The sequence below is a fragment of the Cyphomyrmex costatus genome, unplaced genomic scaffold, assembly GCF_001594065.2.
Source record: "Cyphomyrmex costatus isolate MS0001 unplaced genomic scaffold, Ccosl1.0 scaffold60, whole genome shotgun sequence".
Lineage (NCBI taxonomy): Eukaryota > Metazoa > Arthropoda > Insecta > Hymenoptera > Formicidae > Cyphomyrmex > Cyphomyrmex costatus.
Window position 1 is genome coordinate 533648 of NW_017280156.1, and position 13811 is coordinate 547458.

General features: G+C 37.6%; 1 protein-coding gene across 1 annotated transcript in view; it reads left to right on the top strand.

Annotated features, from left to right (window-relative positions):
• Atg17 (autophagy-related 17) overlaps window positions 1-13811 on the top strand; it is a 31538-nt gene that overhangs the window by 16783 nt on the left and 944 nt on the right. The window contains exons 3-9 of the mRNA XM_018546946.1: window positions 7806-8094; window positions 8911-9856; window positions 9937-10154; window positions 10244-10877; window positions 11692-12438; window positions 12523-12831; window positions 12968-13807. Coding sequence (XP_018402448.1) covers window positions 7806-8094; window positions 8911-9856; window positions 9937-10154; window positions 10244-10877; window positions 11692-12438; window positions 12523-12831; window positions 12968-13807 — 3983 coding nt within the window. The remainder of the gene's footprint in view (window positions 1-7805; window positions 8095-8910; window positions 9857-9936; window positions 10155-10243; window positions 10878-11691; window positions 12439-12522; window positions 12832-12967; window positions 13808-13811) is intronic.

Consider the following 13811-nt stretch of genomic DNA (forward strand, 5'->3'; position numbering starts at 1 on the left):
ATATTTTTGATGAACAAATTTGATGCTTGTGTGATATGATCAATTTGCAGATATATGAATTTTAAATACTCAAAATAAATACTACTTCATATTTGAATATAATATGTATTTTTTGTGTTGTGTGTACAGCTGGACATGTCTATTTTTAACATTAAATGCATCTGTTTTTTTAAGACTTTTTTAAATTACTTTGTACGACTACTAATTGTAATTGCAAGTTTACAATTGTATCTGACTATTACGTCAGACCATTTGCTAAAGTGAACACTCCAGTAGGTAAACATACGTGCAAGTGACAACGTCGGCTTATCGAAACTTTAACATTACGAGATAGTCGTACGTGTTACAAGAAGTTATACGTGTGTCTCGTTCAAAGTAAGATTAATAGGATGATGTACAGGAATCTTAGTATCGTTGATCACGTTGCAAGTGTATGTTACTCAATGATTTGCATTTGCAGTTTAATTTTATATGCTCGTCGTATATATTATAAAAAAAATATTATAATAAAATAAGCTATAATATTATACTGACATATTCTGTAATTACATAGAGTTATGTTTGACGAACGTAACGCACATTGTGAATATGATCACAAGCACAAAGCTAACATCATTTCTCTTATTCCAGATATATCTTTAAAACTGTATTAGACGTCAGTCAACAGATTCATGCTTCCGAATTGCACGAGCTGTAATTACGAATAAATATTTAATAACCGCACTCACATCGCTACCGAGCTTTTCTCGTAATAACTGCTGTGTGTGTGTGTACTCATGTGCAATTTCACGAAATATAATCTCAAACAAAACGGTAGATACGGTAGATACTGTATGCGGAGCTAACATATATGTATATCTTCTACATTTATGCAAGATTGATGCTATGAAATAAAATTTTTGCTCAACCATCATCATTTTAGAAAATTCTTATTGTTCAAATCTTTATTATTAAAATAAAGGTTGTATTCAGCGTTTTACGTAAATTAAATATCTCGTTACGTGTTGCGTTATGTGCGAATACACGTTATTTTTCGAAAATGATCATAATTCGATTACTCGATTGTACGACCAGTTATCGTGAAAACGACTCGGTGCACTTTCTTGATAAATACATACTCGTAACACGAGTACCGGCTATTTCTATGTGTTGTAATCGTTTTGCGTGTCGTAACCGTTTCGTGTGCATGTGCGTATATACGTGCAACGTGTATATATTGGCTGCGTTCAGTAGAAAAAGCAATTTTGCAGCTATATTATTCTTTAATACGATTGGTCTTGCTCTTAATTCCTCGGTGGATCTAAAATCAGCCATATTCAAGAATTTTCCGACATTTGCAAAGCTGCTGCTTTTTTGCCATTGTTATTTCTTATTAAGTTAGGTTCTTATTTCCTGCGTATTACGACAGATCGGCCTACGCGCTTGGCAAGGTTTTCCGCGTAATGTTGCGGCGAGTCCTTTGATGTCTCCGGATCGCGTGGTATAATCATTATAATAGTTTGATAAGCATACTTCCCTTGCGGTCATCTAGGCTACTAACGCTCGGCTGGAACCGAGTTGAGATGCGGAACGTGCGAGTTGCAGCCGCGATCAGCTGATTATTTTATGTAGATCATCCTGCACATTTAAATCCACTCATAGCTTATCTGATGAATTTCAAATCTTTTATTTAGCGAAACTATCGAAATATTAAAAATTTGCAAGTTATTTAAAAAAAGAGTTCCTTGCACATTGAATAATCAAATAAAGAATTCGTGCACAAGAAATCAAGAGTTCTCGGAAGAAAAAAAAATTAGAAAATATATTAAATTGATTGATATGTTTTTATACTTTTATATATTTCTACTTGTTATTTCTACTTATATTTTATTCCTTCTTTTTATTTCTTTTATGTATTGGTTTATTTTTTACTTATCTCTATTTTCTCTATATTTGTTTTTTATTTATCTTTAGATTTATTCGTTTTTTTTTAATATTATCATCGTGCTTCATAATTTGATTTATGTTCGTGATAAACTGTTTCGTTAATTAAGGAAAAATTTCTGTACGAAAGAAAATTAATACGTCCTTTTTGCCACGCAGTGGAACGCGGGTGAAAGTTAAAGATCGGTTTGGTAGAACCTCCGAGTAGATTAGAATGGAAATGTACTTTCTTGTTGCTATAGCGAACACTCACACTTGGGGTGGTACACGCGCGGTTCGCGACTCCACGACGGTTGTTTTATTCACGGGAACCCGGCAACGGTCGGCGCACGAGCGGTGCAACCATGCGATTTTCCGTGTATCGCCTGGCCAGAGCGTAGCCTGCAATTATCGTGTGAACGAGGCCGAGCCTCGCCGCCGATGGCTTTGTTTCGTACTTTAATGGCAACTCTTTCGAGATTCCGCGAAGTACGCGAGAGTCATCCGGATTCGCATCGGTTGCGAATCGAGCGACGAAGCTGATTCCATGAAACGATAGGATTCCATGAAAAGAGATGTCTTTCTGTCGATGAGCGACAGAAAAAAAAAACAGAGGTAGCTTGCTCTTGAAAACGTTGTTTCATTTCCTGCAATCGTGTTGTAATCCGTACTATTAAGCTTTTCACGAAACGAAGGAACAATTACCGGCGGGAAAGTGGAACGACATTTAATATATATACATATTTCGTATCCTCGAAAGTGCTACGCATTCATTCTACTTCACGGACTTGCCGTTTACTCTATCCGAACGCTTCCTAATGCTGAAACGCCTGAAGTGCCGTAAGCGGCACTCCTTTTAGGTATCGACAATAGACATTGTTGAAAGGAGAACGCTATATATAGATGGGTTTGATTTTAGGCGTGCCTAGATATAAACGCATATACAAATATCAAAGCTCTTTTATTCATCTTGTGCATTAGCATTTTTCAAAAGAAACTTTCTGATTGTTTGATTGAACTTCCCGAAACTATGACGCCAACTATCTAACGCGCCTTTAGCACGATTTCTCCGCGCTTCAATTATACCGATGTTATTGCTTCTCGTCACGAGCCATCGCGTTCGATTTTTCTTTTTTGGCTCGACCGCGCCGCGCGCGTGCAATTACCGTGTGAACGAGGTCGCGGACTTGGTAGCCTTCGATGCTGCAGCATCACCGATGCATCGACTTTGCAGTCGAGCTAACGAGCGCGGGATGAGATGTACTCTTTAATACTCTTTCGAGATCGTAAATAAGCAATTAGTATATCTGTACTTAAAGTAGGTTCCAATTTAATGTTCGAGTCTATACCGCGCGGTTTGGAAAAATTGCCGCGTAAAAATCGACAGAATCCGGAGAGCCTCCCCGCATGCTGAACATATTAAAAGCCATTACGAAGCTGCGTCCCAGCGTAATGCAGGTTTCCACGACCCTAGCTTGGAACTACGCGCGTTACACGCAAACTTTCGTTCAGCCGCGCTCTATAAAAGATACGATCGATGAAATGACGTATGCGGTGTACCTGCATCAGACCCTATAGACGTAAATATATACCTTATATCGCTGCTTTCTCACATTTTTGTCGGTGTCTCAGTCTTAGGGATGTTCATATTCTTCTTTCTTTACTATATTGTGATAATTTCAGTAGCAGAAAGACTGATAGAAAAAAAAGGGGACACAAAGAGAGAGAAACGTTCAGATTAGGAAAAATCTTCCATATGTATAAAATGATGAAGATTGTTGGTTCAACAACCAGTAATTTACGCCACGTTATATTCCAGGCTTTACCGTGCTTTTTTTCACAATGATGTTTATTGTCGCGAATAATCTCTCGCGACTCAATTATCTCCTCCGTGAAAGTTGAAGGAACGCCTCGGCAAGGAGCAACGTATAGTCGATCATGTACTCTGAAGTAGATTATGGTGAAGAAAAATATGTTTTTGTGCGCGCCACTTTTATTTGCGAGAAGTTTCTGTTAAGCTTCTGCACAGATTACCAATTTGTTACATATCACATAAAGAAACGCGAGACGGCGGTACATTTCGCCATAATATTTCTGATCAGAAAAAAGAAATGCATTATATTTAAATGTTATTACAGATTCCTTTATGTTTTTTAGGAATAAAAATAAAATATTTATTATTGCAAAAACGCTCATATAAATTAATATCTACAGGAAATAGACAAAATAATATGAACATCTAGGAAGTATATTTCTTGTTTTTTTTTTTTAGTAATGAAAGGTTTCATCCTTTTTCTTTAGTACAGATTGCATCCTCGTTGAAAGAGTCGATACTTAAATAATGTAACAATTATAATACTATACAGTGCAATATTATATCGTTCTTCTATATTTAAAAGAATATCTCATTACTGAACAATATTGGAGAAGGAAATTTATTTTTCTCACTCTGCTCTTTAAAATTACAAATGATTTTATGATATTTAAATCAGACGATTGCATTGTAAAAAAAGGCGTTGAAGTTTTGGAGAATAGAGAGAATTTTTCTCCTCAATACCTCATTTGTTTATATTATATAAGTAATTGAAAGATGTTCTACTAAAGAATAATATAATAACATTTCATTGATAATAGTTCAAGCATTGTACGATTCTATTTCAACAAGAATAGAACGTCTATTAAAGGCAAATAAAGCAAATGATGGGTTAACCTCTTATTAATGTTGTTCTATTGACAGTATAGTACAACATTTCATTGATATCTATTCAAGCATTATATGATTCCATTCTATTATAATAAGAATAGGATGTATCTTAAAAGCAAATGATAGGTTTCTTATTTATAATAAATAATACAAAGTATTTTATAATAATAAAATTAATAAAATTACAACAATTACAAAATAAGGACTATGAGCCAAGCTGGATATTTAATGGTATTATTAACCAATAATTAGATATAAACTGATAAAACAAAAACATGTGTTTTAACCTCTCTATGGGGTCATTTTCAATGTTCATCTAACAATTAAATTAAAAAATGCGGTATATTTCGGTATTATTATATTATAATAGTAATAATGATAAAAACCTAATTACAATGTAAATTTTAATTTCTTAATAATAAAGTCGCTCGCAATTATCTGTAAGATGTTATGAGATGAATGGCCCATTATTCAACAAAACGGTAGAATAATTGACGTCTTATAAGTTAGCGGAACAAAGGAGAATCGATTTTAATAAACATTTTTATTTATTGCTCATTTATTGTTAACAAGTTGCCAAAGTAAAAAATTTATTGTCTATTAGTTTTTTTTTTTAATAATGTTCCGTTAAAGGCAGATTAAGTTAGCAGAACAATATACATAGAATAAAGTCGACTGACGCAAAAATAACATAGGAATTTGTTACTCATTCATTGTTGTCAAAATATGCAAATTACGAATTTATTGCTTGTAAAATAGATATAAATAACAACAAAAGACCTCAGCATACTAGCGAAACAAGAGTAAAGTATCAATAAAAGATATGTTGCTCGCTTAAAATTATAAGTACTAAAATGTTTTGTTCCGATGGTACGCTGAGGTTCTTTATTGTTATTTATACTTGTTTTGTAAGCAACAAATTCGTAATTTGTATATTTCGACAGCAACAAATGAGCAGAACAAATTCCTACGTTACTTTTATGTCGATCGGTTTTATTCTATGTATATTGTTCTGCTAACTTAATCTTCCTTTAGAGGAACATTATTTAAAAAAAAAAACTAATAAAGCAACAAATTTTTTTCTTTGGCAACTTATTAGCAACAAATGAACAACAAATGACAATGTTAGTTAAAATCAATTCTGCTCGCTTTGTTCCACTAACTTATAAGACGTGAATAATCGTCAATGTCTAAAAATTTGTATCATTATAATAATACCGAAATGTACCGCATTTCTTTAATTTAAGTATTATATAAACGTTAAAAATAACCTAATAGAAGTAATGTATATGTTTTTATTTTATTAATCTGTATCTAATTATTGGTTATAATATAATAATATTAAACATCCATAGCGTAGCTCTTATTTTGTAAAATTTGTTATAATTTTAATTATTGAGCCTTAAATTACTTTTACATATCTATTTAATTTTAAATTAAACAATGCATTTTGTATATAGAGGTGTTTATATTGTTTTGTCTATCCTATTATACATAGGTATATATTGACGTGTCTCGCAATAAAAAAGGATTCATGCTGTTTAGATTTTCGTTATGAATGACGCAAGCGAACAGAGTAAAATCATAAGGGGACTTTCTGATACAAGATCAAAGAGCGTATTGTGCGTTTTTCTCTAATCTTTCTAACAAATCGTGAAAACGCGTAATGCAGAGAAGATAAAAATGGATACATGTGTAAGAAATAATTATTTCTGTCAGAGGTTATCGTAAATTGAGAGACTTACAGTTTCGATAAAGAATTTTCACAGTTTCTTAATCCACGTATATATATCCGTGTGTGTGTGTGTGTATAATTATTTATACATATATATGTATTTGTACTGTACTTTGTAAGTAGAGCATCTCAACGTCGCGATAAACAACGTAATGATTACATCCGTAACACTTCTTCCTTCTTTGCGATTATCTGCCGACGACTTATTTGACTTTCGAATATGATAGTATTGCGGCATCTTACCGATTGTTCGATCACGCATAATGACGATACATTTTGCACTTGCAAATCAGTAGGGTCATTCGAACAGCGTAGTTTATAGAGATCGAGTCGCACATGCATTATCATTATGGAACAGGCGTGATAGGATATGTAAAATGTCGGTCTGTAAATTTATACAAAATGATATACGTGCCACGTCATACTTCTTTCCTCTGTGTCATTTATTCCCTCACCGTCCTTTTTATTTCGATACTTCTCCTATCTTTTCTCGGTCGCCGTCGCGTCGGTCCGGAATGACCTTCATTTTTCTTCCGCGATTTCACGCACACATGAATTAATTAATTAAGGACATGAAATGTAATTCGCCTCTTGAATCTAGAGTGTGACGTAAGGTTGCTGAAGCGATATGTGTCGCGGCAACCTTGAATTTTCATCGCGTGCCAAGATTACGCTCTCTGGCGAGCCTCACCGATCAATTATACACCTGCCACTTGGTTCGATCCGATGCATAGTTTTTGTCTGATGTTACAAGCTCGTCATTAACATTCGCGTGTTAACATTATCCTTACGTAAAAGGAGAACATTTCCTAGTTGTCTTTGTTACGCCCGTAATACGGTCGACAACAACTTCGAGTTTCAAATTCATAGCTGTTCGTAGTGAAAAGCATTCGCGTCTTATTCGCGTCTGTTTCACTAACTGGATAGAGCCTCATTAAATTCTCAGATTTAGACACGAGTTGCCAAGTTGTACGCGCTTTCAGACGCCTGACAGGTACAAAAAGATTATAAGTACGTACATCAATTCTCGTCCAAGTATGATCTAAGGGTAATGCAAGAACTATTTTATTAAAGTTAGAATTGAGGTTGCACATGGGATAAACACATAACTTTCTCTAATCCACATTCCTAGAGAGAGATATCGTTGTTCTGTGCTCTTTTCTTAGTATCATACTATAATTTATGTGACGTACAATTTTCGAAAGAAATACAATGTTGCAATATACGTAATACATGTAATATATAGGTACGTTTTTTTTTTTTTTCCATTACCATCACTAGGTTTACCATTATTAGAAAGATATTCCAGTGTCGGACAGCATCGTTTGATACAGAATACAAGTTCAGAGCCGTTTATTATGTAACTGTCGTATTATCTATGATTTATCAAAGTACTATATTCTGAAGCAAAAAAAAAAAACGTGAAAATAAGTATTTATCTTGATTTTTATCTTTATTTATCAGATGTCGACCTGCAGACTCAGATCGATGCCTCGCTGGCGATGCCGGCCACTTATCAGACCCTCTGCGCACGTGCTCATTTGGCCCAGCAGTGTTGCGGCTTGGCGCGAGAGCAGACGAGGATCTGCGAGAGGCTTGTTCACGATCAGCATCTCCAGCAACAAGGTTGGGCTGCGGTGGTCGCCAATCTTGAGGACATCACGCATATGTTTCAATTACGAGCCGAACAGTTCCAGCAAGCCTTCGTCTTGTATCTCGCCGAGAGACAGCAGCACATGAAACTTCTTGATAAGTACGATCTTTTTTTCCTCAGTTTTATTGATGCGTAAATATCAGTTCCATTTCATTGGTGTGTAAATATCGCGGAGTTCTATTCTTATTTTCAATATTGATGAATAAATCGGAACTGGGTTTTGCAAGATGATGACGAAATTTAATGAAAATAAAGGCAAGTGAGACTTTCGGAGAATTATAAAATATTTATATATCTTTTATATATCTATACGTTAATTGCATAAATTAGTCAATAATTTATAAATGCGACAATTTAATTGGCAGGATGTATTGAACGATACGATTAATGTGTTAGAGACTGGTTCTCTTTCGTAGATTTTATCAAGTTGATCAAAGCTCGATTGAATAATAGTGAGAGTACAGATTACTAGACTTAGGATGTGTTACGGGGTATTAAGCAAATTTTTTGTAATGAATTATGAGTAGCAGCTACCATAAACATGTAGCGTAATACTATTCTCAATAATTACTTTAATTACAATGGAATATAATTACCATTGAAGTCACGTTTTAATTATCATAGCTTTGATCACCATGTTTAATCATGGCTGCTTCAATTATCATTGGTTATACTGCTAATGAGTAATTAAATGATCGCGTAGTATTACTTTTATCCCAAAATATGCGCATCAAGGTTTATTGTTCGTCAAATACAAATACAAATGCTGTTTAATGTCTGTAACATTCTAATGTAATAAATATTAAAATTTTTAATTAATAATAATTAAAAGAGTAATATTAATATTTGTTTTCCCATACTATTAAATAATAGCGAAGTTATGCTTAAAAAAATAAATACAAAATTTTATTGCAGCTTCAGCACCGATCTCGGTACTCTTGCAAAAATTCCAATTTTGCCGGCCTTGAGAGCTCAAGCCGAGGGTTTGTTGAGTCCGGATGATCAACCGAGTCAAACTTCTGAAACTACGTCGGAGGATAGTGGGGAAGTACTGAGTTTATTACGATGGATCTCTGCGAAAGACAATCAAAGCAGCCTAGAGCAAGTGGCAGAACAGTGCTCGCGTGGCCTGGAGCAGTTCGATGAACGATTGATGCAGGTCTTGAAAGCAGAAGTGAACGGGGCTGTCGATAATGCTAATAAGCAAGATATGAAGGAAATTAAGGGCCTAGGCGAGAGGCTGTTTGCCCTGGAACAGCTGATGGTACAGACCAAAAGACTCGTTCACGAGCAGGGGGAGCTTGCTCAAGGTTTTCTGCAGAATCAGAATCGCGCGAGCAATTTAGGTGATGCGAGCGTCCTACCAGATCTTTGCAATTCTCACCGGCGGCAATTGCTCGTTATGCTACAAAATCACAACCAGCTGCGCGACATTCGTCGCAGATGCACCAAGGCGAAGGAGGAGTTGTCGGTGAATATCTATCATCGCTTGAAGTGGATCATGTACGTGGAGAATAAGATGGTGGAAGTGGGCAACAAGCTAATCATATATCACGAGAGCCTGAAGCGGTTGCGACGGCATCTGGAGGTGCTCCAACAGATCCACTTGGCTCCGCAGATGTACATAAGCGCGGTGGTTGAGGTTGTTAGAAGGCGCACCTTTTCGCAAGCTTTTCTCGTATGGGCAAGCAATCTGGCATGTCAGCTGTTGACTGTTCACAGTGAAGAGTTAGCACGTAGGCGAGAGTTTCAGAGCAAATTTGACGGCCACTTCTTGAACACTCTCTTCCCAGGCCTGGAGGATACACCACCGCCCTTTGCAACGCAAGCACCTTCCGTTTTTGACAACGGGCTACCTAAGGTAAGATTTGTGAGAGACTTTGTTAATCATTAAAATTTACATACATATATGAATAATTTATTCATTATATTTAACTATAGCTGACTGCGGACGACATGGAATCATTGAGATCGCAGCTTCCGGATTTGGCGCTTACGATTTCTACGCCAGATTTGAGCAGCATCACGCAATTCTTCTTATCGAAAAGCTTCACCGAAGGTAGTACCGATGGCACCAAAGAGAAGGACACCACATCGGTGAGCACCGATATTCCTGCAAAGGAACAAGAACGTACTAGAGCGCCATTGTTATCTGATAGGTGAGTCTTAATAACCCGTTGTATTGTCGCTTATGCAAATGAATGATACAAATCGTGAACCTATCACGTGTGCCTATATTGCTTTTCAGGGGCGACTTTGAATCCGAAACTGACACGGAGGAGTTCGAGAAAATTGGTCAAGCCGGCGTGGATGTAACCAAGCCCGGCGTGTTCGATGGGGCAAAACAAAAACGGCAGAAGCAATTGGAGGTTGGTGCCTCTCGAAGCGTGTCCCCCGCTTCCTCGACCTCGACTAACGTCTCCCCGTTAAACTCGAAAGTCGCGGATTTAACGACACGTTCGTCCACATCAAGCGAACCTGGCTCTTTCCATTTTCCCAGTCTATCCGCTACGAGTGAGCGTCCGGTGCAGCTAAGTCCGCTGACCGAGTGCGTGGAGAACGGCGCCGCCGATTCTTCCAGTTGTTTGCTTCGCAGAGGTGTGAGCGACCTCTCGAATTATCGCGACGCCATACCGCTCGAGGATCAACCTGATTCCCTGAGTCCGAATCCTCCTTCCTTGATACGGTCCTCTGTCATGTGCGACGGCCAGCATCAGCAACATCAGCATCCGTTATCCGGTAGTGGTGGTAGCAGTCCCTCCGTCGGTGTAGGTGCTACTGACTTCATGGGTACCGAATTTTACATGGATGAATCTCTGCCGAGCAGCCTCAGCGAACATCCCGCCGACGGCCAGCATCAGGCTATCGTGTCCCTTCTTCAGGTACTGGACGACTTACAGCTCGCTAACAGACAACTATCGTAGTCATAGCCGTGAAACGTTCCATAAAGTACTGCCTTTATCATTATTCATCGTTTTCTAAAATTAGTATGTTATAAAATGTACAACTTTCTGTTTCTCTCTCTCTCTCTCTCTTTTCTTTTCACCTTTCTTTATATTTTCCTCTCACTGCCCTCTCCGCATCAAGATATCTAAAATATTGCTCGGTACTTCGTTAAACATACTAGTAGTTGATTCGATTTTCTTCTCTCTTTATGATTTCTAGGTACTTCCGTTATTATATCTTTATATTCGTTAGTGATTAGAATTGATTATATGCAAATTAGATATCGTGACGTGGGTATGTATTACTGTTTAACTTATGTTCCGTAAGCGTTCGAACTGATTGAATTGAATCTGTTGTGCTCCCTGATTTCTATTTGCACAAATATTATGGCACCCAATAATAGACACGCGCGCGCGTGTATACATATATACGCGTGCGTCTTGATTTTTTACAGGATAGCTGGCGTCGCACTCGTTTCCCAATCCCTCGAGTCACACATTCCTTCAAAACCTATTGAACTCATCCACACGATTGCTTTCACAAAGACATTTGTTTCCAAATTGAAATAATTGCAATATTGCGTACCGCGCAAATTGGACATTCGTGATTCAAAATTAACAAAGAGAGTGGAATTTCCCTTGACTAATCTCCTTGACGAATTCTCCTTGACTATTTTGTTCAGAGTCGAGGACAATCCGTTGCACAAATTATGACTTTAAAATACTTATCGAATGGTGCTCGTCATTTCAGGAGAACCTCGGTAATACGCGTGAGGAAGTGGAGAGGTTGCGATCTATCCTGAAGACCATGAAAACGGTTGTATGCGAGGAGCTCAGTTCCGTGCGGAATGAATTGGCGATTCTGCGAAATCAATCTAACGAGGACAAGAACGGCATCGTCGAGATGACGGAGCGCGTTCGAGTGGCATTGTCCTTGCATTCGCGAGAGTACGATCGACGTCTTCAAAAGCGTGAACAAGAAATGACAATCGAGCATGAGTACAAGATTGCGGATGTTAAGAAGCTAATGCAGAGTCGTGAGGAAGAGATCTGCACGCTCAAGCATAATCTTCTTGTAAAGGAAACTGAATTGGCGGAATACGAGCGACTAGTGACTACGATGAGTCAAAAATTGAAAGATGAGCAAATGGAGAGGATAAACTTACATGATCGTTTACATCAACAACTCGAGGACTATTCGAGGGTACTAGAGCAAGCGCGTATAGACAAAGAGGCTGTAAAAAAAATGAATGACGAGAGATTCCTCGAGATCACTTCTTTGACGAATTCATTGACGCAATGCCAAAAGCGAATTCAAGAACTAGAGGAGAATCTGGTTACCGCGCGCAACGATCAGGAAAGAATGGTAAAAGAGGCAACCGATAAATTGCAAATGGAATATAAAACGGAATTAGACACCATTCAGAGCCGCTTCAAACTTATGACCGCTTCTACCATGGAAAGGAGTCCCAGCGATTCTAGTTTAGAGAAGATCGAAGTAAGTAATTTGCTAATGTGTTTATTCCGATTATTAAAAATGTAATAAAATACAATATAAAAATGTTAATTTTATTTCTCACAGCGAACAGATGTTATCGAGCTCGTAAATCATGAGACAATTTTGGCGCAAGCAAGAGAAGATATGAAAGTTGAGAATGCTGTGGCAGTTCGTACTGCTATCATAAAGGAAAGGGCTGATTGCATGGCAAAATTAGACAACGAATTAAGATTGGCGAAGGAAGTAGTCGAAGAGAAAAATAGGGAAATAGAGATATACAGAATAAGAACGGCCGCGTTAATCGAACAGGGCAAACATTATAAGCATACGATAGATCGATTACTTGGAGATTTCGAACTGAAATCGGAAATACAGCAAACTTTGCTGCAGAAGGTAGGACATCATTTATCACATGCATACACACATACATTCCATGCGATAGTGATGGTCTAAGTCTAAAGAAAAATCACTCTGTATATTTTCGATCAATCATTATATATTTTATCTGTTTTATTTTTTGTGTACATAGATGAAAAATCTTGAAGCAGACAAGACGTGTTTGGAGAACAAAGAAACCGCAGAGAAGGCAATGCGAACTGTTTTGGAACAAAATGATGATATTGTGTATCCTCTAGAAGCTGGAGTACGCAAAGACTATGACCGATTGGATGCTGGTCAAATCGGTCTAGAGGACATTTTCAAGGAATCCGAAAAGTATGAGGTTGAGGTCTCAGAATCGAAGAAAGTACGATTAGAAACTGATGATGATGATCTGGCTCGACTATCGAGGCGACTTGAATCTCTCGAAAATGACAACAAGAGGCTATCCTGCGAGCTAAATTCGATACGCGCGAGTAAAATAGCAGCCGAAGCAAAAGTGGAAGCATTAATGACGGATAAAATTCGTTTGGAGGTCGAGTTACTGAAAGAGCGAACCAAGAGGACATTTGGTATTGATCCGATGCCGGAAAATCGCGACAAAGACATGAATGCATCGGTCGCAGTAGTTTCGGACTCCAATTCAAGTCGGGACGCGGCCACGAGTCCAGAGCCGACGAGTCGACGATCATCTTCCAAATCAATATGCTTCCATCCCTCCCTTCCCTCATACATACATAAGAAGATCGTAGAAAAAGTGGCAAAGATGGTACAACAGGGAATTCTCACCGTTACTAGTTGTAATCCAGGTGACGTGGTACTCGTAATTTGGGACTCTGAACATAGCAACTATGCGGTGTACCAAGAATCTTCTACTTTTTATTTTCTTCATTCGGACTGCGTTGATGCAATGGAAGGAATGAATCCGAGTAGTGTTCGGAAATGCATTCTCGCTGAAGTGATCGATAAGGAGTATTGTCACGCGAGAAAAGTAA